This window comes from Hesperophylax consimilis, unplaced genomic scaffold, assembly GCF_061612785.1.
Source record: "Hesperophylax consimilis isolate HC1 unplaced genomic scaffold, BYU_Hcon_1.0 scaffold_34, whole genome shotgun sequence".
Lineage (NCBI taxonomy): Eukaryota > Metazoa > Arthropoda > Insecta > Trichoptera > Limnephilidae > Hesperophylax > Hesperophylax consimilis.
Window position 1 is genome coordinate 654,743 of NW_028301264.1, and position 26,718 is coordinate 681,460.

The 26,718-nt window shown below is 37.1% G+C and overlaps 1 protein-coding gene and 1 long non-coding RNA gene across 2 annotated transcripts in view; one reads left to right on the top strand and one right to left on the bottom strand.

Moving 5' to 3' along the window:
• LOC149409154 (G1/S-specific cyclin-D2-like) overlaps positions 1–26,718 on the bottom strand; it is a 267,827-nt gene that overhangs the window by 111,660 nt on the left and 129,449 nt on the right. Inside the window, exon 3 of the mRNA XM_089650087.1 lies at positions 2,178–2,334. Coding sequence (XP_089506213.1) covers positions 2,178–2,334 — 157 coding nt within the window. The remainder of the gene's footprint in view (positions 1–2,177; positions 2,335–26,718) is intronic.
• Positions 21,235–25,408, top strand: LOC149409157 (uncharacterized). The gene is made up of 6 exons (XR_016305249.1): positions 21,235–21,459; positions 21,580–21,671; positions 22,019–22,126; positions 22,347–22,421; positions 22,715–22,867; positions 23,952–25,408. It is a non-coding gene; the product is annotated as an uncharacterized LOC149409157 (long non-coding RNA).

Genomic DNA, 26,718 nt, shown 5'->3' on the forward strand with positions numbered 1-26,718 from the left:
CGGTCCGACGCACACGCCCTAGGATTAATTTCAATCATGAATATTTTGAGATCTCTAGTTTGCTCTGGTTTTGTACGCTGTAGAAATAAATAATATGTTGTAATTCATAACTCTTTTTATTACTACTTCTTTTATCATCATGTTACCTATTGAGGGATTAAATCCCATCATAATGGCAACGTGCCCCTTAACCTTGAAATCTGGTTATAATGGGGGAGGGGGGTAGTTTATAGGGTTTTAATCAATTTTATTTGTTACTAAGTCGTTTAAGATTGTGGAATTTCTAAATATTTGGTAATTCCAGTAAGCTAATTACCTTGGGTTTGTAGCTCATTTCAATATTTATTAGGGAAAAAACCTCACAGGTAATATGCATTATTAATGACCTAATTTTACTGTCAAATCATTATTTATGATGGGATTATATTTGCTTTTTGAAAAGATACATGTTTACATTTGAGAAATTATTATAGAAATTAAGAAAGTAGGGACTTAGCAACTGATACTAATAGCTTATTAATTACAAAGTTACTTATTGAAGGGGTACATGTTTACATTGAAGTAGGGATGGTCTAACCTAACTACATATTTTAATGTTGAAATTATTATGAAAATTTAGTATTTATTATTAAAAAAAAAAAGGTTAGACCATCCCTACTTCAATGTAAACATGTACCCCTTCAATAAGTGACTTTGTAATTAATAAGCTATTAGTATCAGTTGCTAAGTCCCTACTTTCTTAATTTCTATAATAACTTCTCAAATGTAAACATGTATCTTTTCAAAAAGCAAATATAATCCCATCATAAATAATGATTTGACAAAAAAATTAGGTCATTAATAATGCATATTACCTGCGAGGTTTTTTCCCTAATAAATATTGAAATGAGCTACAAACCCAAGGTAATTAGCTTACTGGAATTACCAAATATTTAGAAATTCCACAATCTTAAACGACTTAGTAACAAATAAAATTGATTAAAACCCTATAAACTACCCCTCTCCCCCCTCCCCCATATGTTGTGTATATAAACCGTAGACTAAGAATTTTGTGTACCAATCTGAAGGTGGCTTTGACGAGCTGAAACCGGTTACGGTCAAAATAAAATTAAGTGGAATAAAGTTTTTTATTTTTTTTATAATAATATATTAAAATGGAATTCAACCACGAATTATCTATCTCAAAAATAGAAATATTAGAAAGCTATATAATTTAGGTTCCAATGGCCAAATGGTTAGAGGTGTTGTCCCGGTAAGACAGAGATCCTGGGTTCGTTGCCCAGTTGAGACCGTTACATTTTTTTATTTTTCTATTTAATGTTTCGTTTAGATTTATTAATATTATCTTCTTTTTCAATGATATATTACATTGATGGGTATTACCTTTAAAATTCGTGAAAAGAAATTATTCCAACCAAATTTAATTTGAAGTCTTTACTTTTGAGTAAACGAAACCAACAAACAGAGGATGTATAATATGTATTGCGATAAAAACAAATCTTTATTTAAATATTGAAGACAATATTAGTGATTTTTTAAACGAAAATCTGAAACAGAAAAATCAGAAAAGGAAACGGTCACATCTGGGACTCGAACCCAGGACCCTTGTCTTTCCGGGACAATGCTCTACCAACTGAGCTAATGGGACCCTATCCTACTCGGTCACTTTTAACTGTATCGTACTTCGAATAAGAACTACCAACATTGTCTTCATTTTCTTCACCGCACATTTTTATTGGCAGAAAATGAAGACAATGTTGGTAGTTCTTATTCGAAGTACGATACAGTTAAAAGTGACCGAGTAGGATAGGGTCCCATTAGCGCAGTTGGTAGAGCATTGTCCCGGAAAGACAAGGGTCCTGGGTTCGAGTCCCAGATGTGACCGTTTCCTTTTCTGATTTTTCTGTTTCAGATTTTCGTTTAAAAAATCACTAATATTGTCTTCAATATTTAAATATTACAATTTGAGGTTTTACTCAATAAAAGTTATTCCGAAAAATTAATAAATCTTTATTTATTTAGGTACAGATAAATGGCTGATTCATTTGGCCATAAAATTCGATAACACGAACAAAATTTGTTTAATGATGGATTACAGGGTTTTGATTGATGACATTGTTATGGCAACGATGAGTCAATGGGATACAAAGACTGAAGTGAAATATATAGAATCCTACCTCTGTAGCAGAGAGCAGCCAGCGTGTGGGCGTGTCTCCTCATTAGTGGGCGGGTGCTGCTCCAGTGGGTTCTGATGAGGAGGTGCTCCACGTAGTCAAAGGCGGTGACTGCATAAGTCTGCCACTGCAGTAGCTGCAAGACCAGCATCTCCCATTGCTGAGGACAACGGATACCAATAAATAAATATATATTACAGGCAAGCATTACAACGGATACCAATAAATAAATATATATTACAGGCAAGCATTTCAAAATGGATTTATAAACCTCGCTCCGCAGGGCAAGAATAGAAGCGAGCTGACCACAAAAGACACTTCTCTGTAAGGACGAAGGCGAAAGAGTGTTCGAGGGCCTAGACCTTTAGGCATAAATATTTGAAGACAGACAGCAGAAGACCGGCAGGAGCGGAGACTTTTCCTAAAGGCAATCAGGACTATCTTAGATTTATAGTGCCGATGACGAATTTACACAGATATTTGGGCTATGTCTAGAGTCCAGACAAAAAATAGCCTACTTGGGATGAAAAATCTTACTCGTCTTTCTGTGATCGTTTTTACACCAATCTCATCTTCATATGCGTGCGGCATAATAAAAGAACATCACTTCCTAGGAAAATAATTAGTTAAGGTATCAAGATTTCGAATTCGACCAAACCTTTTCATTCGATATAATTTAAATATGAAAACAAAACTAAAGAATAACGGTAACTATGCGTGGAGATGTTTTTCACGTTCCAGATGCAGAAGAGTTTCAAAAGCTATTTGTTCCCACTACCACTGCACATTTATTTGATTCATTCATTATTCATTTGAGTATCGCGTTACAAATAGCTGCTGCTAACAGAAACAACAAATAATACTGGTTGAATGTGTCAGATTTATACAATAATAGATTATGCGTCAATTGCATCCGGATGTTTTGACCAAAGGTTTGCTTGACCTTTCACACTTGGAATTGGACGCCTTCAACACCTTTGAACAATATAACTTGACCTAAGGTCCAGGTCAATTGTAAGTTACACCCAGAAGGAAAAGGTCTCAAGAAGTAGTGCGTGGTGCGTGGAAAGGAACCACGATCCTTTTCATTGTTACCAACTTCCGTTTTGATTGAAGTAGTACCCAAGGCTTCCGGGGCTCCTCCCGGGGCACCCCCGCCCCTCTAGGGGGTAATTTCAATATAAATATTAACATCCTGACACGACAATGCAACGCAAGGGTTAAAGCAGTGATTTCCCAACGCAGTCAAATTAAACGGGTACAAAGGTAATCCTAGTTTGATTATTAATTTGAAAAGAATATCTAATATTTATGTGAACGCGATAGGCATACTTGCGTACCCGTTTCGAATATCATGTAAATCTTTGCATACATTTTAATTTATGAAAAAGGTGACGGTTGAAAAATTAGATTTCAGAGGCGTACATATGTGCAATTAAAAAATATATTTATTGGAAGAAACATATGCACTAAAACTCGTACGACTCTTGGTAGAGGTTAAGTGTATTTTTCTCGTACCGATGTTGGATAAAGGTCTTCCCAGGGTTCCAATGCATTTTATGTAATAATTGTGGATTTGGGCGACAGAGAAGTCAGAATACGGACTTGTCAAATTGAGACCCCTTCGGAGAAGTAACAAATTTGATTATAATAAATCACATTAGACCATCACGGATATTTTTGATGAAAATAATCTTTGGAGAGAAGAAAATGCAAGCCATATTTTTTGACACGTAGATAACGCAAAACGTATATCTGCGTACAGAAAGTTTAACTCAACTGAAACCGGACTACTTCGTATGCTTTCAGACATAACTCTGGCTGTAGAGTCAGGTAAGTTATCACTTATCTCACTCCTAGACATAAGTGCAGCGTTTGACACGATTGATCATGAATTCCTCATTAGGAGATTAGAGGAAACATTTGGTTTGAATTCCGACATAAAAAATTGGCTTGTATCCTATTTATCCAATCGCTTACAAGCCGTGAGGGTTGGAAATAAATTGTCCAACTTCGCAACACTTTCTTCAGGGGTACCCCAGGGATCCGTTTTGGGTCCACTTCTCTTCATCCTTTTTACAAATGATGTCGCCAAAATAATCGAGTCATTTGATCTCTTGTCTCACTGCTACGCTGACGATCAGCAAGTTTATTTTTACTGCGCTCCAAATTAAATCAATAGTCTCAAGATCCGTATAACTGAATGTCTAGAAGCAATAACTCGTTGGATGTCTTCAAACAAGCTGAAGCTCAATCCATCTAAGACTGAGTTCCTCTGGGCAGCCACAAACAAACGTCAACATTTCATAGACAATTCACCTATTACTATTTCCGGCAGCGATATCATCCCAAAAACAACAGTCAAACTTCTCGGTGTCAATTTAGATTCAGACTTTTCGTTTAAAAGTCAAATTAATAGGACTGTAAGCACCGGTTTTTTTCACCTAAGACAACTCAAGTCTGTCCGAAGAAACCTTCCTTCAGAAGCAACAAAACTACTTATCAACTCTTACGTAGTCTCACGTCTCGATTACTGCAACGGCATTTATGCCAGCCTTCCAAAATATCAAATTGACAACATTAAATCAGTGTTTAATGCAGCAGCACGGCTCATAACCGGGGTTTCAAAATATTCGCACATTTCAGAACACTTTCGAAACCTTCACTGGCTCAAGTGCCCTGAAAGAATCCAGTACAAACTGTGCTGGATGGTGTTTAAATCCATCAATGAAATGGCCCCACCCTACATCTCTGAACTATGCTTCCCGGAAAACACTGGTCTGAGGCAGTCAACGCTTAGATCTGCAACATCAGCAGCTGTAGGCAGACTGATAGAACCTATGCGCAAGCCAAATACTAAGTTTGGTGATCGCGCTTTCGGAGTATCTGGGCCGAAGGCTTGGAATAAACTCCCTCCGGAACTAAGATCCATAACAAGTCCAACAGAATTCAGGTCTAAACTAAAAACTTACCTTTTTAAGCTGTCGTACCCTTAAATTAAATATACCAATCCTAAGAGAAAGTCAATTATATTCAATTTTTCAATTAAGTCCTAAATCCTGTATCTAAATTTCGCCAATAAACAATTGGATAATGTTCCCTAACTCTTTAAAACAGGCCACAATAATCCCTATCTTCAAAACAGGTGATAAATTATCTGTTAATAATTATCGACCGATATCATTACTCAGCACAATTTCTAAAATTATAGAAAAGGCGGTGAAAAATAGACTCTGTAAGTTCCTTGAAAATAATAAAATATTATCGGATAACCAATATGGCTTCCGCAAAGGGAGGAATACCTCTGATGCAATAGCTGCTCTCACAAAAATTGTTTCCCAAAATCTTGACAAAGGTCGCAAACCACTTGCTGTTTTCCTTGACCTCGCAAAAGCATTTGATACGGTTTCCCATCCTTTACTACTTAAAAAACTTCAACAGATCGGCATTACAGGGATAGCCTTCACATGGTTTAAAAACTACTTAACAAATCGTACACAACAAACCCTTATCCACTCTGACAAAATATATATGAGCAAAAAATTATCCATGTCCTATGGGGTCCCTCAAGGTAGTGTACTAGGGCCAATTCTATTTCTCATATATATCAACACACTATGCACTATGAATATTGGAGGCAAGATAATTTCATTTGCCGATGATACAGTCTTAATATTTGAAGATGAAACATGGCAATCAGTTACAAACAAAACTAATATTGGCCTAACAAAAGTTAAGCATTGGCTAGACACAAACCTCCTTACACTTAATATCGATAAAACACAATACATGACGTTTTCCATACCCAAACATAGCTTTCCCAATAACTGCCCCAAACCTACCATCCACTCGTGCTCACTCAACATACAGACTCCTGAAACCTCACCTAATATTCAATGCACGTGCTCAACTCCACCGCGATCAAATGTACCGAAAATTACACTCGTACGCGGTACTCACTTTGAAAATCAAAACCTACCACTTGAAACAGCTATAAATCTCTTATTTCTAGACAGATTTATGATTTGCTTATCTTAAAAGCTTTATTAATCCTCTTGAAGTTTGTTGAAACACATAAATAAACAATAAACCGCAGGATACAGATATAATATTATAAACAGTGACCCATCACAAGAAATCAACAAGAACTGTCGCCATCGCATGCACACTGCTATATTGTTTATAGTATTTACTTACCCGGTCTGATGGGATTTGGACCACTGCGCCGATATCATCAAAACACAATTATTTTTATTATTATATCTACTAACAAATAAAGTTTTAATAAAAAGTTAACACGAGGAGAAATATTTATAAGTTTTGTTTTTCATGGTAGTTTCTAAAACATGGCCACACACACAATGTCACATCGCACTCTGGGCATTTATACTGGGACATTTTCCTTTTTTTAGAAATGGCGCACACTCGGCAGGCTCGGTGAAGTTTTTGAGAATTATTTCCCTTTATTGGGTGGGGCATATGTTTTGCTAATGCCTTAGCAGTTAGTCTCAGAGGTAAATCGTGTGAAGAGCGAGAATGAGGCTCAGATCGGGAAGTTTCATGATATTTTTGCAATAATTGTCGTATTACGGCTAATTGGAAATCTGCTAAACTAACATTTTTATTTGTAATTGATTTAAAAGCTACATGAGAGTTCAATAAATACAGATCAATAATATGGAAGGCCACTTTTTTATACCACTTAATTGTTTTTCGCAGGCAATTAATACTACTTAACATCAAGTCCACTTTGTCAACAGAACCCATACACTTATTATAGTCTAGAACGCACTTGGGTTTCATAATTGGTTGACGAGTTTTCCAATCAACTTTTCCCGTCATGTCCATGGAGTCGTCATGTAAGGTTGTTAGCATGTGAACTTCTCTTTTATCGCACCACTTTAAAGCCAACAGAGGTCCACGATGTTGTGCTTTCATTTCACCCTTTTTAAGTTTATTAAATTTTGCCATGCCTTTTCGTGTCTTCCGCACCGTACCACATGCATTGGTTTTGTTAGTATGGAGAAAATCATATAGTTGAGGGCTACTGTACCAATTATCAATAAATAGATTATGTCCTTTATTTAAATAATCTTGAAGTAGTGTCGTTACTACAGCCCCCGAAACTCCGAGACATTCAGAGTCAGTTATGTCAGTCCCTTCGCCACAATAAATAATGAAGTCTAATATAAAACCCGTCTTCACGTCACATAATACAAACATTTTAATTCCAAACCGGTGACGTTTGGATGGTATATATTGTTTGAAAATTAAACGCCCTTTGAAAACAATTATGCTCTCATCGATGCATAAATTTTCATAAGGTATCAAAGTTTTTTTGAACATTTTTCGGGTATGGTCAATTAGGATTTTAATTTTGTAAAGTCGGTCACCAGGAATTTGTGTGTCGGGGTTTGAGAAGTGTAACATTCGCAATATAATTTCGTAACGATCCCTAGACATGGTTTTTCCGAAAATTGTACTAGCGAGCAATGGGTCAGTGGACCAGTGTTCTTCGATAGTAAGATGTCGGTTTCTCGTCATTAACATTAACAGTGCAAAAAAAATGTACATTTCTTCGACAGATGTGTCAACCCATTTACGAAGTCTGGATTTTTGGGAAGGTTCTTGTTTTGATATGGTGGCTATGTAATATCGATTAGTTTCGATCACCATTTTTGTCACTATTTCTTTGTTCAAGAAGTATTCAAAAAAGTCAATTTCCGATGAATTACCAGAAAATAAAGTGGATGGATCAAAACCTGACACAAAATCATCAAATTCATGAACTATTGGAATAAATGGACCAGAGGTCCAAGAAGAAAAGCAGTCTGCATTTACGGTATAGTCTAAGTTAGGTGTACGAGAGTCATGACCTTGGCTTGTCCCGGGGGCGTTTATTTCACTGTCACTAACTTCTTCAGTAATTGGTATATCTTGATCATCTTCACTTATTTCTAAATCAGAGTCCATGTCTAAAAATGTTTCATAAATTTCGTCTTCCGTAAGACTGGGGTTTGCCATTTTTAAGGGAGTTCAATTTTGATATATAAACGGTAAGCCTATAAATATAGACAGATAAATTACTATTTAGGTTGTCCACAAAATTTAGAAATAAAATCACAAAATAAATTCAATCAAAAAGTCTTGAGTAAAATAACTATTTTTAAAACACGTCACGTAAAAGTTCACAAACAAACGAAAGTCAATCAAAAAGTCTCGAGTAAAATAACTATTTTTAAAACACGTCACGTCACTTAAGTTCACAAACAAACTAATGTATCACAGAAAAATATATTACTTAAAAAGATTCGCAAAATAGAAATCGGTCAATATTTTACATCGACGCATAAGTCCATCAAAGCAGATTAGATCACCTAAGAAATACTATGGATGACACAACGATTCAGCGGCGCGACATTCAAATGACTGAATGAAGATTTAACGAATCATCGCTTTCACAATGTTTTATGTAAACAATTTATTATATTTTAACCAGCAAACGCCAGATGTCAGTAAGAAAAAGGATTGAACTATTTTTTGGTTCAGTTATCTGCTAAATTCGTCGCGTATTTACGTAGTATCAAGCCGCTAAAGTGAAACGCATGATATGATGCGCGTAGCGTGGGGGGCACGAATTATTTTCGCATGAATTGATGCGCGTAGCGGCGAAAAAGTTAAATCTTCAAAGGAAGTTAAATACTTGGGAATAATAATCGATGACCAACTACGCTGGGAAACCCATATAAAAGAAACAACAAAAAGACTTCGTAAACTCTCCCACATATTCTGCTGTCTTAGATCCATCTTAGACCTAACGACTCTAAAAAGCGTATATTTTGCCCTTTTTCAATCGATAGCAGCATATGGTATTCTGGGATGGGGTGGCTGTGCAGAATCCGTCATTAATCCAATAATTACAGTACAAAAACTAGTTCTCAGAATTATATTTAAATGTCATCCTACCTATCCCTCCAAAATACTATTTACCAAAATTAGGGTCTTAGACATTCGCCAGCTATTCATTAAGACAAGCTTATGCTACATACGAAAAAATGACTTGCTAGTGGCTCCTCAACACCAAGTAAACACCCGCTTTTCATCAAATCTGGGATGCGTGGTCCCAAAAACTAGAACCACATTCGCTCAACGACAATTCTGGTACATCGCCCCTAAAATATACAACGCGTTGGACAGGGACATAAAATCAACTAATACTATATCCCTTTTTATTATACGTGTCCAAAACTGGATATTTGAAAGGGGACGAGCCTTTTTTAAAGAATACATGAGTTCCTAACTTTTAAACCATTATAATAAAATTAACCATGTATCTATATATGTATGTATATATGTGAATACACATTACGTTTGTGTGTGTTCATATATAGATGTATATGAATGTATTTATATATGCATTTATGTATGTCTGTGTATGTATTTATATATGCATTTATGTGTGTCTGTGTATGTATGTATATGTGTGCATGTCTGTGTATATGCATGTATGCATATATATATGCATAGATTGTATGTATGTATGTATATATATATGTATATGTGTATATATGTGTATGTATGTGTATATATATGTATATGTATATGTATATATATATTTATAAAAAACATATATTTTGAATTTATAGAATTACCTATGACTACCACAACACGGGCATAAGCCTAGTGTGGGAGTTATGAAGTATACAAAAATTGTAATACATAAAATTTACTGAATAATAAAAAAAAAAAAAAAAAAAAAAAATTAAGTATTAATCTCATGTGACCTACCAGGTAAGTATTGTACTGTATATTTTCTTCATAAATTGGTTGTGCGCAACTCTTTCGTACGCAATTGTGCGGGGGGTTGCGGTATTGCGGATGCGATATAGACTAAGCCAAACAAAAACAAATTGAATTGCCTTAGTGTTTGCAAGAGGAAAATGAGTAGGAAAGGCCAAAAGACTTACCCTGGTCTCGTTCTCCTTAAGCCGCTGGTTCTGTTCTCTTATCAGTTTGCATACAATTAACATTCGTTCACTTAACACAAAACAAAAGACAGTGAAATTCACTGCGCGGGTAAACGTTTCACTGGACGATTGTGCTCCAAAATAATCTCAGCCGAGTTCAACATAAGCGGGTTTCAATATGACACGAAATGTTCGCGGGTAAGATGCAACGATAACACTGATAACCCTTGAGGTGTTTTTGCACAAAAACGGCGCTATAAAAGTCATCCAGGTATTATTATTATTTAACATTAGTCCTTGTCTTTGGCCCGGATCACGGAAAGGGGACAAGGGGCAAAGGGGGGTGAAGGGTACAAATTTAAGGCTATTCAATTTTAAACTTAACGCGCAACTATCCCCCCCGCCTTGAAAGGGTGCGAAATCACCCCTTTTAAAACCATGGCATTTATCATATAAACAAATTAACATAACCTACAGTTATCCTAAATTTCCTAACCTACATTGACTAACCTAATGCTACTAGACTACTATTGAGTTGGCAAAGGGTATAGCCGTATTACTGGGCGAATATAAGATCCCAGCACTGTTCTGACACGAGCAACACGAATTACTCCATCTTTTGCGGGGAAAACTTCATCAATAATACCCAACGGCCAATGTAATGGTGGGGCGTTTTCAGTTCCCACTATTACTACTAAGTCAACCTTTACTGGATTAGTAGGAGTATTCCATTTTGGACGTACTTGCAAAGTATGCAAGTAATCTAATCTCCATCGCTTCCAGAATGATTGAATTAATTTATCGAGTAAATCATGACGCGATAGAAGGTTTAAATTATCCTTCTGGATTTCCATGGCGGGCAGGTGTTTTAAGGGAGTTGTCGTCAAGAAGTGAGCTGGCGTTAACGCAAGGGGCTCGGAGGGGTCTGAAGAGAGCGTTCTACACAATGGCCTCGTATTCAGAATGGTTTCTACTTGTGCAAGTACTGTAGTTGCCTCTTCAAACGATAGAATCTGATCTCCTATTACCCGAAAAAGATGAGTCTTCATACTTTTAATATTGGATTTCCAATTTCCTCCAAAGTGGGGTGCTATTGGCGCATTCAAATGCCAGCTTATTCTGTTATTGGCCAAAATAATTGCAAATTCTTCACCAAAATGTGAAGATGACGAAAATGCGTGCAATTCATTCAATTTTCTCTTGGCTCCTACAAAGTTAGTTCCGTTGTCTGAGTATAAATTTGACACAGGACCACGCCTAGAAAGAAATCGTTTGAATGCGTTCAGAAAACATTCGGTGCTCAAACTTGACGCCAATTCAAGGTGTATAGCTCTTGTTGTCAAACACACAAATAAGCAAATATACGCCTTTTGAGAACGAATTCCACGTCCACGTGATACGGTTACCCTTATAGGCCCGGCAAAGTCTATCCCCACATGCGTAAATGGTTTTATAGACTGAATGACACGACAATCTCTATGATCCGCCATTAAAGGTGCAATTGTTTTAGGGCGTAGCCGAAAACACGAATTGCATTTATGTACTCGATTTCGAATTAAACTACGGGCTGACAGTATCCAATATTTTTGCCTCAAAATAGACATTAATAATGCGGGACCCGAGTGACAATGAATTTTATGATAATGATCAACCAACAAATTTAAAACGTGATCCTTTCGCGGGAGAAATATGGGGTGTTTTTGATCATAATTTAAATCCGAATTAACTAAACGACCTCCCAACCTTATGAGTCCGTCATTCAAGAACGGTCTCAAACGTTGAAATACGGGTTTGCACGTTTTTCCTTGTTGTAGATTTATCAATTCCCCGGGAAAGTACGCTCGTTGTATTTCGCGCAATATTTTAAGCTCAACGAACTCTAAATCTGACCCACTTATATATTTTCGATATGGCAACACCTTAAGAAAACGAAATACGTAAACCAAACATCGTAATAATTTATTCCACGAGGAAAAGCGCTTTGACAGGGTTAGAATATCATATTCTTCTAAACCAGAAGTCATTACTAACGAAATAGACTTCTGTTCGGGTAGTTCTGTCACCACAGTAACATCAAATGTGGTAATAGGCCACCGATCAGGCCTAAATTTCATCCACGGTGGGCCATGAAACCATAGCGGGTGATCTAAAATTTGATTGGGGGTAAGCCCTCGTGACAGACAATCAGCGGGATTATCTGTGCCTGCTATATGATTAAAACAGGTAGCCGATAATTCAGATAGAATTTTAGCAACTCTATTAGCCACGAATGTCCCCCAACGGTGCGGAGAAGACTGAATCCAACAAAGTGCTACAGTGGAATCAGTAAATGCGTATATATTTTCAATTTTCAAGCGTTTTTCTAAGGTTTCTACTATATACGTTATGCATTAATTTTGCAAGTATTAATGCAGCGCAAAGTTCTAATCGTGCGAGAGAAACAATTTTCACAGGAGAAACCTTCGATTTTGCACAAGCAAGATGTACTGAAATTGCTTCATGATTTTGGACATGGAAATACACTATACCTCCATATGCCTTTTCGCTGGCATCTGCGAAACCAACAATGGTTACAATGCTACTGGACGTGATGCCAGTATGACGCGGAATTTGTATTCTATTTAGTGAGGAAAGTTCCTCACAGAATTGCGTCCATATCCTTACAATATCGTCGGGAGGCTCATCATCCCAATCGCAATTGTGGCTTGGCATATAAAACGACAGGCGCGATGAAGCTCATAATATCCCATATTTTTGCGACACAAGACAATATATTTCGTTTTGTACAACCTGTCTTAGGTGTAGAAGTGACGAACGAGAATAAATCGGAATTTGGTGACCAGTATAAGCCCAATATTTTATGCATGCTTACTTCATCAAATTCCTTTATCGCTGATAAGCGATGCGAATCTGGAATAGATTCCAGAACATCTTGCGAATTGCTGGTCCACTTGACAAGGTCAAATTGGCCAGTCTTCAATAATGCGATTAACTGAGAGGACGTTTCCTTTGCACCCTCTTCAGTTTCCATACTATATACAAAATCATCCATATATAAAAATTCTTCAATAATTTTCTTAGCCTCAGGAAAAGCTTCTCCTTCGACCTCTCTTTCAGTCTCCTCCAAAACTACCAGCAAGCGATCCCGTGATACTTGAACGCATTGATGTAGAAATCTGAAATTCACATTTATATATTTTATTATATTATTTTTAAAAAATAAAAAATAACTCCCTTTTATCATTAATGGAAAGATAAATTATTTCCTATAACAGGAAAATATATTTAAAAAATAAATTATTGATTAAAAAATAATTTATGTGTAGGTATGCCTTATAACAGGAAGATTAAAAGTCTATGTCAATTGAAATGAAAATGACTAAGATGTATCATATATTATAATGTTATTAAATTATACAGGATTGCATTGGTATGCAAATGTAATTCGACATAACCTGAAAAACGAATATTAATATATCTTGAGGAGATTTTGCACAAAACGGCGCTATATACATGAAATAATAATAATAATAAACATTATTATTATACATATGTGAGAAGAAAAAAAATCCATTATAACAATAAGAATTTAACTTACTCCGTTTGAACAATTAATTTTGTTGTAATAAATAGTCACCAAAATTGCGACGCATGTTGTTCACGAATATTGTGAAAAAATAAACTACCGGTGCACTGAGGAAATAAAATAATAATTAGTTTACCCACACACAATCATTATACATATTTAAATAATAATATTTGTCAGTGAATCGAGTATTCTGATTCAGAATGTTTTAAATAATGCGATGACGCCTTACTAAATACGTCACGGATTCGAAACGGTAACAATAAAAAAAATATATGACGAAATAATAATTTACGTCATAAAGAAAAAAAAAATGAGAAGCTTGGCGTTCTGAGTATTTGGTGGCGGATTGAAAAAAATGTTCAAAATAAAATCAAACCCCGATTGCAATGATAATGACGGAAGAACAAAAAAACTCTCGCGAATCAACACGAACTCGTGAAGCTTCATATATAAGGACCATGTAGAAAATGACGTAACCTCTAAACGACGTGATCGAAAGCGGCGACGCCGTTCAATATCAACAAGTTCGTCGAGCTCGCAATCTAGCGGTTCGGCGTCGAAAAATAGTAGGCGACGTCGGCGCACGAAGAGACGTAGGCGGAATGACAGACATCTGCTCAAAAGATTAGCAAGTCAAGTCAAGACCCTGCAAGATTTTGTTATGGACAGGTCAACGCAGGAAGCCACTGTCAGCACGCCAAGTATAGTGGCACCCTCGCATGCATCTGGGAGCGTTTGCTCATTGTCGCCTGAAAGGCAGTATCAGATGCCGGGCCCCTCTACTGTTCTGAAGGAGTATGCAGTGCCAAAACCTTCTGCAACACATCTGGGTTTGGTGGAGAATCTCCAACGCTTCAACTCGAGCGAGTGGGCCAATGTCCGCTACGCATCCGCTTTAAAGGAATATTTAGCTGATCCAGGCTTCAAGGAGCTGGAGGTGAACTACGAGGTGCTGGCATTTGACACCGCCTCACCAATATTTCCGGCTATGGAAAAGATGCTGGCTGCGGTAACGCATGCCTCATTGAAGCAGAGAGAGTGCCTTCAACAGGCTCTCCAAAAACTCATCAAATGGGGAAGCAGTTCAGAAAGTTCTCTGTCAGGCGAGGCTTTAGAGGAACAACTGGCCAGCCTGTTAGGAGAGGACTCCGAGTTTATAAAATGCTCTGACGATATCTTGCAGATAACCTGCGGAAAGCGAGCTGAAATCATTCAGCACAGAAAAGATAAGATTTTGAGCAGCTGTAAGACTGGAGTGGAACGGAAGCTATTCAGCAGAATTCTTCCTTCTTCCACTCATCTTTTTGGGGAAGAAGCACTGTCCGCACAGTTGCAGAAACTGGGTGGTGTAACAAAGTTCTTTAGTCCAGTGCGCCTACCTCAGGGTAGCCACTCGGCGCACAACCGCCCTTCAACATCTAAGGAGGTTGTTGCCTTTCCCCCCAAGCAGACATCAAAGGAAAAGATGGCATTTCCCTCGTTTCCCCGGCGGGCAGACCACGGGCGAGACCCCCAGTATTCCTCCCGAGCGAGGGGTGGGGGTAGGGAACAGAAGCGTGGCGCGAGGGGGCAGACCTCTCGTGGCCGCTTCAACAGATGACTATCAACCATTTCGGGCCGGTCAACTACAGAATTATTGGATAGAATGGCGGACCCTAGATGCCCCAGAGACCATCTTACGTATGATAAGAGGATACCGCATACCATTCATCCGAAAACCCTTGTTGATAAGTCCAAGCCAAGCTCTCGCAACGAGATACAAAACAAAAGTAACCCCGGAAATGACACTCGAAATAAGAAAGATGATGAGAGATGGTACATTGGAAAGAGCTGGCGACAATGCCTCCTTCCTATCAACACTTTTTCTGGTTCAAAAGAGCGACGGCTCAAGAAGACCAATCTTCAATTTAAAAGCTCTCAATTTAGATGTAGCTTGGAAAAAGTTTTCTCTGATATCTCACCACAAGGTCCCACACTTTCTTCAAGCCAACGATTGGATGACAAAAATAGACCTCTCACAGGCCTACTTCCACATACCGGTCGCAAAAGCTTACCGTTGCTTTCTGAGATTGTATTACGGAGGCCTTCACTTACAGATGACATGCCTGCCTCAAGGCCTGAGCAGTGCACCACAGGCCTTTGCAGCCATCACAAATTGGATTGCAGAAATCCTGCGGAGACGGGGTATCAGGATCATTGTGTACCTAGACGACTTTCTCCTGGCTCATCAGACCAGAGAGGTCCTCCTCAGTCAAACACGAGAAGCTCTTCAATTATTGGAGCGGTTAGGTTTTTTGGTAAATTTCCAAAAGTGTGTCCGTCAGCCAGCACAGTCAGTGGAATATCTAGGAATTGTTTGGAACCCCCATCTGAATCAGAAGACCTTAACCGAATACAGACGACAAGGTCTTTGGAACTCACTTCAGAGCCTCGTGACAAAGGGAAGATGGACTCTGAAAGTAGCTCAGAGTATTTTAGGAAAGTTGAATTTTGCTACCTTTGTGGTCCCCAGAGGTCGACTCCATACTCGACTGATACAATTACAGTTGCAGTTAATGCTGAAGCTGACCCCTCAGCAGAAATCTCCCATAAAGAAGGAAGTCTTGTCGGAAATGAAATGGTGGATGAACAACTTAGATCATGTTTCAACTCTTCATGTTCCCAGCCCTACACATTTTCTGACCACAGATGCGGCGGATCACGGCTGGGGAGCCCTGATCGACGATGTACCTCTGTCGGGTTGTTGGACAGACAGTCAGAGGGGGGGACATTGCAACATGTCATCGCTATATTAGCGGCGGACACATGCCTGAACGGATGACGAGCCTCGTGCTGGCACAGTTGGTGGACGGGGTAGTCTCTCTCCCTGCATCAGCTGGTACAGTTCCTTCGCTACCTAGGACTCTTGCAGCAGAGTCTCCATCTTCTGTCTTCGTCGAGCGTCACAGCGGTGCTGCCAAGGTTTGTTGTCTATGTGAGGATGTTGTGTCAGCGCTCTTTATTGGCAGCAGACACATGTCAGCGCTATATTGGCGGCAGACACATGCCTGAACAGATGACGAGCCTCGTGCTGGCACAGTTGGTCTAAATAACAAATGTATATCCTAGGAAATAAATTGTACAGCGCCCTTGAGGTGATTTTTCACAAAAAAGGCGCTATACAAATTATCCAATTATTATTATTATTATTATTATTATCGGAGGCCAATTGCCTGATAGTGCGTAAAGCTAGAAATGGGCTGGATGTAAGACCAAAACAAACGCGGTTAAACTCATAAGTTTTAATATCTTCGCTGGGCGAGAAGCGATACAAGATTCGTTGATATCTCCGATCACTATCTTTCACTCCTATACACAAAAACATTTTGCGTATATCAGCTGAAAGAGCTATTGGGAATACACGAAAATTTATTTATTTATTTATTAAACGCCATAAAAGGCTTTTACAGTAATGTGATACATTATATTATAAGTTCACAGTGATACATAGGCGAGTATTAGTATTAAATTGAAGAACACAACAATATGTATATAAAACGACATTGAATGTGATACAGCTGAAATTTTCTTAAGGCATAGAATGCTACAATAATAGAAAACACTTCATTTACACAGGATAAAATATACATATATTAATACTCAGTTTCTTTGTTTTATTTGGTCGCTTAAAATTAGGCGAAAATCGACCACTCGCCCCTAAAGTCGCATAGGACACTAGGTTCGTTTTCGTGTGCTTGAAAAAAGTTGCCTTTCTTTTGTTTCAGGCTTCACGCGAAAGTAGACCGAGACGCCTCTCTGCGGGAAAAGAATTCGAGTTCAATTTTGCGTGGAAAACCCGAAAAACCGAGGTATCCTCCATTTCCGGAAATTCAACCGGATTCGTACGGAAGAAGACGTAGACAAAAATTGGCGGCAGAAACTGGAAGCGCTCGAGGCGCGCCATACTAAAGTAAGGAAGTTCACGCTTCCGCCGCCAGGACGGCCCCACTCTGGCGAACAGCGATTTGCGGCCGTATAATTGTCGGAGCTTCTCGATTGGTAATCGACGTTTTACTTCCGTTTCGTGGTCAAGACGAAACCACGTGGTATGTTTTTTTATAAAATCTACGCGCTCAACTTGATGATTGCAATCCGCAGCAAACACGCCGTCTGCCTTTAATATTATCGAAAAAATTCATCCTCCGAAGGTTAAGGAACGTTATTCGGCCGTCCCACAGATGGCGTTCGGTTCAAAATGTGTCACAGTAACCGGCGAAAGTTTTGACATTTGCCATTTTAACAAAAAATGCCAACAATCGGGATTTTTGGTCAGTCAGAAATCAGCCAATCATAGACACACCGAAGTGATGTGCTTTTATTTTAGGAATGTGATCTCAAAGAAACGATAAAATTTGTAGAGGTACTTACTTTGGCAGTTTATTTTTTTTTATATCGCTAATGCCTTTGAACGAAATAAAATAAAGTTCGGTAAAAATAATTTGACACGGATACCGTCGCCCCGTAGTGAAAAACTACATCAATAGCGTCACGCAAATTTTTCATTTCTACCAGGAGCGCAGAAATTGGAAGAGGTTAGCCTGGGATCCATTCATATTTATAGTTTTCATGTGTTTATTTTTTAACGAGTAGGTGCCTAATTGCCTAATGTTTATATTTTTTCGGTAAATTTTTGATAGTAGGTGCAGGTACCTACACAGATGGTACCGGGTAGAGGTCCTAGGTAGGCAGGTACTGAGAGCGTGTTTTAGCCCGTTTTCTAGGTTAGGTCCGTAGTGTTGTTATATAACCTATGGATTTAAAATTAAAAAAAAACGATCAAATCTGTTCAAGTACCTACTTTGGTAGTTCATATTATTAAAATCGATAATGCTTTTGAACGAAATAAAAAGAAGTTTGGTAAAAATAATTTGGCACGGGTACCGTCGCCCCGTAGTGAAAAACTACATCATTAGCGTCACGCAAATTTATAAATTGTACCAAGTAGTAGTAGTAGTAGTAGTAGGGTAGTGGTAGTGGTATGGTAGTGGTAGTGGTATGGAAGTGGTAGTGGTAGTGGTATGGTAGTGGTATGGTAGTGGTAATGGTATGGTAGTGGTATGGTAGTGGTATGGAAGTGGTAGTGGTAGTGGTTGTGGTAGTGGTAGTTGTATGGAAGTGGTCGTGGTAGTGGTATGGTAGTGGTAGTGGTACTGGTAGTGGTACTGGAAGTGTGAGTGGTAGTGGTACTGGTATGGTAGTGGTAGAGGTATGGTAGTGGTAGTGGTATGGTAGTGGTAGTGGTATGGTAGTGGTATGGTAGTGGTAGTGGTATGGTAGTGATAGTGGTAGTGGTACTGGTATGGTAGTGGTATGGTAGTTGTAGTGGTATGGTAGTGGTAGTGGTATGGTAGTCGTAGTGGTATGGTAGTGGTAGTGGTATGGTAGTGGTAGTGGTAGTGGTATGGTAGTGGTAGTGGTATGGTAGTGGTAGTGGTAGTAGTAGTGGTAGTGGTATGGTAGTGGTAGTGGTTGTGGTAGTGGTAGTGGTAGTGGTAGTGGTAGTGGTAGTGGTAGTGGTAGTGGTAGTGGTAGTGGTACGGGTAGTGGTAGTGGTAGTGGTAGTGGTACGGGTAGTGGTAGTGGTATGGTAGTGGTAGTGGTAGTGGTAGTGGTAGTGGTAGTGGTAGTGGTCGTGGTCGTGGTATGGTAGTGGTATGGTAGTGGTAGTGGTATGGTAGTGGTAGTGGTAGTAGTAGTAGCAATATTTTTTTCCAAAATAAAACTCGCTGGGACTTTTGACGAGTGTCGGTGACAAAAACCGTACATACGATATGGGTATCAAATTACGCGTCTCGACTTACAAAATCCGAATGGCTCAGTGAAAAAAGGATCAGAAAGCTCCTTGGCACTTTTTTTTCTCAAAATATCCATTTCTTTCTATCCATACATATATTTTAATATATTTGTGATCACACACACATACTTTCATTTATATGCCAAAATACATATTACATTTTTAAAAGTTTTTAAATTTTGCGTGTTAATTGAGCAATTCTTTTTCCAAAATAACAACTTTTGAAGAATGTCGTTGACAAAAACCGTACATACGATATGGGTATCAAATTACGCGTCTCGACCTACACAACCCGAATAGCTCGGTGAAAAAATGATCAGTAAGCTCCTTGGCTCTTTTTTTTCTCAAAATATTCATTTCTTTTGATAAAATTTTGTAGTCCCACACCCTCGCCTCATGTACATTCAAATACTACACCACGCACCACATTTTTACCCATTAGTTTCGGGCAAAAAGCAAAAGTGTCGAAACACACTCTTTGCTTCATCCACAATCAACACCAAATTACAAATTATTTTTTTATTTTTCACATCCACTTACTCGAATAATTTTTACCCATTAGTTTCGGGCAAAAAGCAAAAGTGTCGAAACACACTCTTCGCTTCATGCACAGCAACACCGAGATACATATAATTTTTATTTTTCACATCCACTTACTCGAATAATTTTTACCCATTAGTTTCGGGCAAAAAGCACAAGTGTCGAAACACACTCTTCGCTTCATCCACATCAACACCAAATTACAAATTATTTTTTATTTTTCACACCCACTCGGTCGATTATTTTTACCCATCAGTTGCCTGCAACGGGCAAAAAGCTAGTATATATACAGTAATACGCAGTTTCTTTGTTTTATTTGGTCGCTTAAAATTAGGCGAAAATCGACCACTCGCACCTAAAGTCGCATAGGACACTAGGTTCGTTTTCGTGTGCTTGAAAAAAGTTGCCTTTCATTTGTTTCAGGCTTCAAGCGAAAGTAGACCGAGACGTCTCTCTGTTTGCATAGAATTCGAGTTCAATTTTGCGTGTAAAAACGTGAAACAGCAGTCAGTTTTTTTATTTGGAAACTCTACGGCTGGAAAATTAGAGGAACTCTGTCGACAGAAACTGGAAACGTTCGAGGCGCGCCATGCTCAAGTACCGAGGTTCACTCTCCCGCCGCCAGGACTGCCCCACTATGGCAAAAAAACGATTTGCGTCAGAGCTTCCAAATCTGGGAATCGTACCACGTGGTCTGCCGAATTTTGCAGAAATCCGAGTGTTGCCACGCGCGCGGTTTCGAAACGGCCAAATTTTGGTGCATTTTCGCAACGTTTCGTTTTCATCGATCGGGATTATCTGCAAAACATTTTCTCCTCCACCGTTTATGTTTTTATTCAACATCGAACGCACCCCGAACGCGAAATCATTAAAAAAAAATTTCTTGCGCCTTTTCGCTCGAAAATTTTGCGTTTTTCGCATTACTGGAACGTAAATTAAAAACACGATTGATTTTTATCGAGCGTCGGGTCTGAATTGATCAGGTATCGTTGATTTTGTTTTTTAAATTTTACGAAAGATGTTTTGAAATTTCCCGATTTTTAGGGTAATAGGTTTAATTTATGTCTTAAATGTTTTTCTTTGCATAGTGGTATCATTATATTAAGACGCCATATCACGTGGTATTTTGGCAAATGGCGGCTGCTTTCTAAAAACCCACTATCGGTTTGTGTTTTAAATATTATCAAGTCCGCTGAAATGGACACGATATTAGTCGATGTTAGTCGATGTTATTCTGTATAATGAAGTTCTGTGTGTCATCGACGAGTGTGATCATGGGATTCTTTAAGAAATATGGATTCATAACGTGACGAAAAAAACATGGTGGTTGGATTAATTGTTTTCCTTTTTCGTCAGGTAAATATTCTTATTTAATGTTATTTTTTTGCTGTACCGAGTTGAAAATGAATATAACGTTACAATATATATTAATAAATGATTATTCAAATAGCTAACTCTTATCAAATGTCATTACAGGATTTAGAAACATCTCCACTGTATGCGGATTTTCGGTTAAAAATACACCTAGGCGATTTCATCGATGGTTATTGATGGCGTTTCTTGGACAGGTATGTACACGTATGATAGTTGGGAATTTTTCAGAATGTTTTACAAGTTTTCAGTTGAACTTGCTCGCTGGATGACGTTAAATAAATCGCAACGTCAAACGTTTAATCATCGCACGAGAGCATTCTTTGCAAACGCAGCCGGCTTCGAGTTTCAGATTACATTAATTCCTAAATTATCTTTTCTTTAGCCTGTAATTGACGATGTAATTGACGATGGATATCTTCACAAAATTAATCATTAAACGAGCGTTTCTCGGCAGATCTTTTTGTAGAACCAAGTTAAAAGTGAATATAAAATTATAATACTATATACAATATGCCTAAGTTTTATCAAATATCATTTGCAGGTTATTGAAACTTCTCTACGATGACGCTTTGAAGCCTCGACGTTCTGAACAAAGGAGAATGATGACGGTTGGCGATTACACATCGCAGAATTATGTCGGTTTCTCGAGGTAATATAACAATTTGTTCATAATATTACTGTTACATAAATAAAAGCCCAACTTTTATCTACTGAAACGTCTTAACTGTCTGCTTTTTGTAATTGACGATGGATATCTTCACAAAATTAATCATTAAACGAGCGTTTCTCTGCAGATCTTTTTGTTGTACCAAGCTAAAAGTGAATATCATTATAATACTATACATTAATATAATTTTTGACATTTACAGGACGTCAAACCGTCAAATTTACCAGCCTCGACAATCTGAACAAAGGACAGCGTAGAATTTTGACGCTTTCTCGAGGTAAATATTATTATTTATAGATTTATAAATTTCTAGCACAATTATTGAAATGTTTCTTCTTTCTAGATAATTATTGAAGCGATATTTGAAAAGTAACGCAACTTCTCTTGACACGAGCGGCTGTGTTATAAATTATTACATATTAGTATTGACATAAGACATCTGCATATTATGTGTAGTTAGTTCTGGCTGCTATTTGACATAACATTTGAAACTTTGACAATCGCCATTATCGCCGAGTCTGTAAATTTTGCTCATTTCTTCTAATCAATCGTCTCTTTTCTATTCTGCAGGTCGTTCTTCCACGAACGTGACCTGAGAAGTGTTTGATTCCGTTCTTCAAGCTCTTTGGATACGATTAAAATTACACCTGGGCGCTAATTCATCGTTGATTTTGAAGGCTCATTCTTTGCAATCGCAACCGGTTTTAAGCGATTCTTGAACAGGTATATACAATTGCACAAGTATGATATTTGGGAATTTTCAGATAATGTTTTACAAGACAGTCACGTGAAATGATAAAAGAGAAAGCGTTCATTTTTTGCCTACAATCATGCCGGATATATTCGCAGACACAACGGTTCCTTTAATCTTTACGTGCGCCAGTTTTCAGTATGACATAACTATAACATCTTGCTTTATTCACACCACATTTTTACCCATTAGTTTCGGGGAAAAAGCAACGTTTTGACACGCAGTCCGCTTCATTTACACGCAAGCATATGTATTTAATTATCAGAGTTGTGCCGTTTAGAAAGCCTCATGCTATTTATAGGAAAGGAACGAAACAACCGCAAATGGCTCGAAACGCCGTTTGCAGTTGTTGCGTTCCTTTTCTGGTTCGGTTCGGAGCTTATAATCACAGGGGCCCAACTACAAAAACTGGTGTTTTGAGTTAAGCTGGGTTTTGGTAATGCCATTATAATATTTATTAGTGACACGAAGCGGACCTTAAAGTTACAAAGTTTGTTTGCATAATTCTATTAGATAGTAAGTTACATCAGGCGTTTCAATTATTGACTATCATTGTAACATTTGAAAGTCAACACAATGCAATAAGATTAAAATACAAGACGCGTTGGACGCCATTGTAATATTTAAAATTCATAGCTATAAAATTCATGTTGAGCGTCAAATTATCATACAAAAGTTAAAACGCTACACTTGAGACAAGAAAACATGAGGCGACTCTTTAATTATAATATTCAAATAACATATCTCAAGATCGTGCACTGTGTTCGTAGATGGCTAATAAACCCCTATGTTTAAATATATATGTTTAAACATAGGGTACAAGTAATATCTATTACAAAATGTATGTAATTAGTTCTGGCCCGCTATTTGATATTACATTTGAAACTTTGACAATCGCCATTAACGCCGATTCTGTAAATTTTGCTCAATTCTTCTGATCATTTGTCTCTTATTGCAGGTTTTTTTGTTGTACCAAGTTAAAAATGAATATATAACATTAAAATACTATATATTAATGAATTAATTAACCATATGCATAATTTTTGTCGTTTGCAGGATGTCTGTCTGCGTTTTCAAGTCCTCGAGAATGAATGAACTTCAGCCGGCGTTACTTTGAACTGGAACTAATTTCACAATCCTCTCTATGTCTTTCCAAAGGCGTGATGAAAATGATGACACTTCAACGCTTTGATATTTTAAAGTTACTAATCATCCATGAATGGTATAATTATGGAACTAATTACATAACTAGCTTGCCAGTTAATATATCTACTTAAATCGGAAACGATCAAGGTTTTTAATTGGACGGCCAATTTGTTCATTTAAAATTTGTTCACAGACCACAGGGGGGTGGGTCAGGTACCTACAGCTATTTGATTTAAATGAAAGCATTCACTTTATTTACATTCGAACATCAAATCGTAAATATGAAATTTGGCACAAACATCTTGCTTCATTCACATTCAAACATTTCATAACACAACATAACAAAAGTGTTGAAACACATTCTTTGCTTCTCCATTTTTATCAGAGTTGTGCCGTTTAGAAAGCCTCATGCTATGTACACGAGCTGAACTTCGATTTATAGGAAAGGAAAGAAACAACCGCAAATGGCTCGAAACGCCGTTTCTTTCCTGGCTCGGTTCGCAAATCGGGAGCTTACGTATTTAAACAACCTACAAATAATACAGAATAGACGTTTTAATCATGGAATGGAACATTACCAACTCCTCAAAGTTGCGTACCATCATGAAATAGTTTTACCGTCAAGTACGATTTGCCAAGATGTTATTAGCGCACTTTACGGAGATTCTCATTCTGTAGCGATTCAAATTTATTCAGTGACAGAGCGATACTGTGTCCCAAAAATGTAGATGCACGTAAAATTAACGAAAAAGTCTTGCTTATGAAATAACAATTAATAAATCGCAGGGTCAAACTTTTAATCAGATTGGTGTTTATTTACCAGAACCCGTCTTTACGCATGGGCAATTGTATGTAGCTTGCTCCAGAGTCATAACAATAAATTCATTAAAAATTCAAATAGTCGACGGAAGTCCTCAAGGTGTAAATCAGGCTGGAGTTACAACCCAAAACATTGTTTACAGGTAAATTTTAGATTAGGTATTGTCGTTTCATATCTATTTAAACCAGTAAATTTAATCTATTTAAGACTAATCTTCCCATTTTAAATTTATTCGCAGGGTTAAATACATACAGTGTCACTTGAACTTATCATTTGATGATAACGTAAACCTAAATTTGTCACTATTTGAGGGAACTGTTGATTTTTATCATTAGGAAAATTTAGTTTCAGATTAAATAGATTCCCAAAAGCATTTTAACTATTTTTATATTCTGTTTAAACTTTAAAAAGTAAAACAAGTTCAAACTCAAAAGTTGTTTATAAGTTGTTTATTTGACATGAAATATGAATATATGAAACGCAATTAATATGCTATATATGGGTTTCTTTCTGGTTCTTCCCATATTACTTTTATCGAATCAGATTTTAAAAAAATAAATACACTTTAATGAAATTAAAACGTTGTTTGATTTTTACTTATTTCCAAAATCTGTTATTTTATTTTATTTATTTCATTCAAAAAAAGTTTTTAAATAAAAAGCATACTATGCACATCTCACTAGGGCATTTCTGTATCAAGATGAGCAGTTTTATAATATGTTAAAATTTCCATTATGTTGACATTACAGTTATTATAAATAATTTCATGGAGTGGACTTTCAACAAACTGCGTCAAACTGTACAGATGATTTTGAAGTGCCATAAGTCAAAGTTGCAGAATTTTTTCTATCTTTTTACACTAAATGCACAGAAGGCCTGAATGAAAATAATTTCCCTCGGGGCTTATGGCATCTTTGGGGATGCAGTAAGTAGTATCTGAAGGTATCTCATTGACATTAAAATTATGTTCTACTCGCAGAATTTGATGAAAGCATCAAAATATTTTCAAAAATATTAGATTTTGTATTGCTCAGTTGTCACGTCAGATCACCAAGATGATTATAAAATATACTTGAACATATATATTTAAACATAGGGGTTTATTAACCCACAAGTAATATCTCTTACAAAATTTAACAGACCAACATTTAAATTATCGAACTTCATTGGACTTAAATTATCAAAAAAAATATCATTTATGTTCCGTTTATCTTTATTGTGGGTTCATAATAGATATAAAATTTCCAATTTTCCGGTGTTATGTCATATTAAAATTCGAATTTCTTAGCAAATTAATCAGCATTAACTTTTAACCTGCAAAATAATGCATATATTTTAACATCGAATGTCAGTTCAAATGACATATGTAAACCACAGATCGATGAAAAAATAGATCGATGATCGCTGAACAACCAGTGTTTTGAAAAAAATATTTAAGGCTAATCAAACTTAAAAACGTTTTCCAATAAATTGGGTCCACATACAATGATAAAGATTTTTCATTTAATAACATAGGTAATGCTTCATCCACATTCTGATTTTTTTTTAAACGAATAATTTTTTTGCGTTATAAATATTAAGTAGGTTGAAGTAACGATTTTTTTTATTAAAGGTTTTTGCATTTCGCGATTAATAATAATTATTTAATTTAGGGTGGCGGTCATGAGAACCGTCGCCCCGGGAGCCATTCATACATAGCATGATCCCTTTATTTTTTTAACCAGTAGGTAACATATTTCGTTTTGCATATATATATTTTTTTTAATTAAATTAATGATAATTCTTATAAAGCCATTTCTGCGAAAAATTAGCTCGGTGACGCTGTAATCTACCAGGAGCATAGACGTTTGGGAAAGT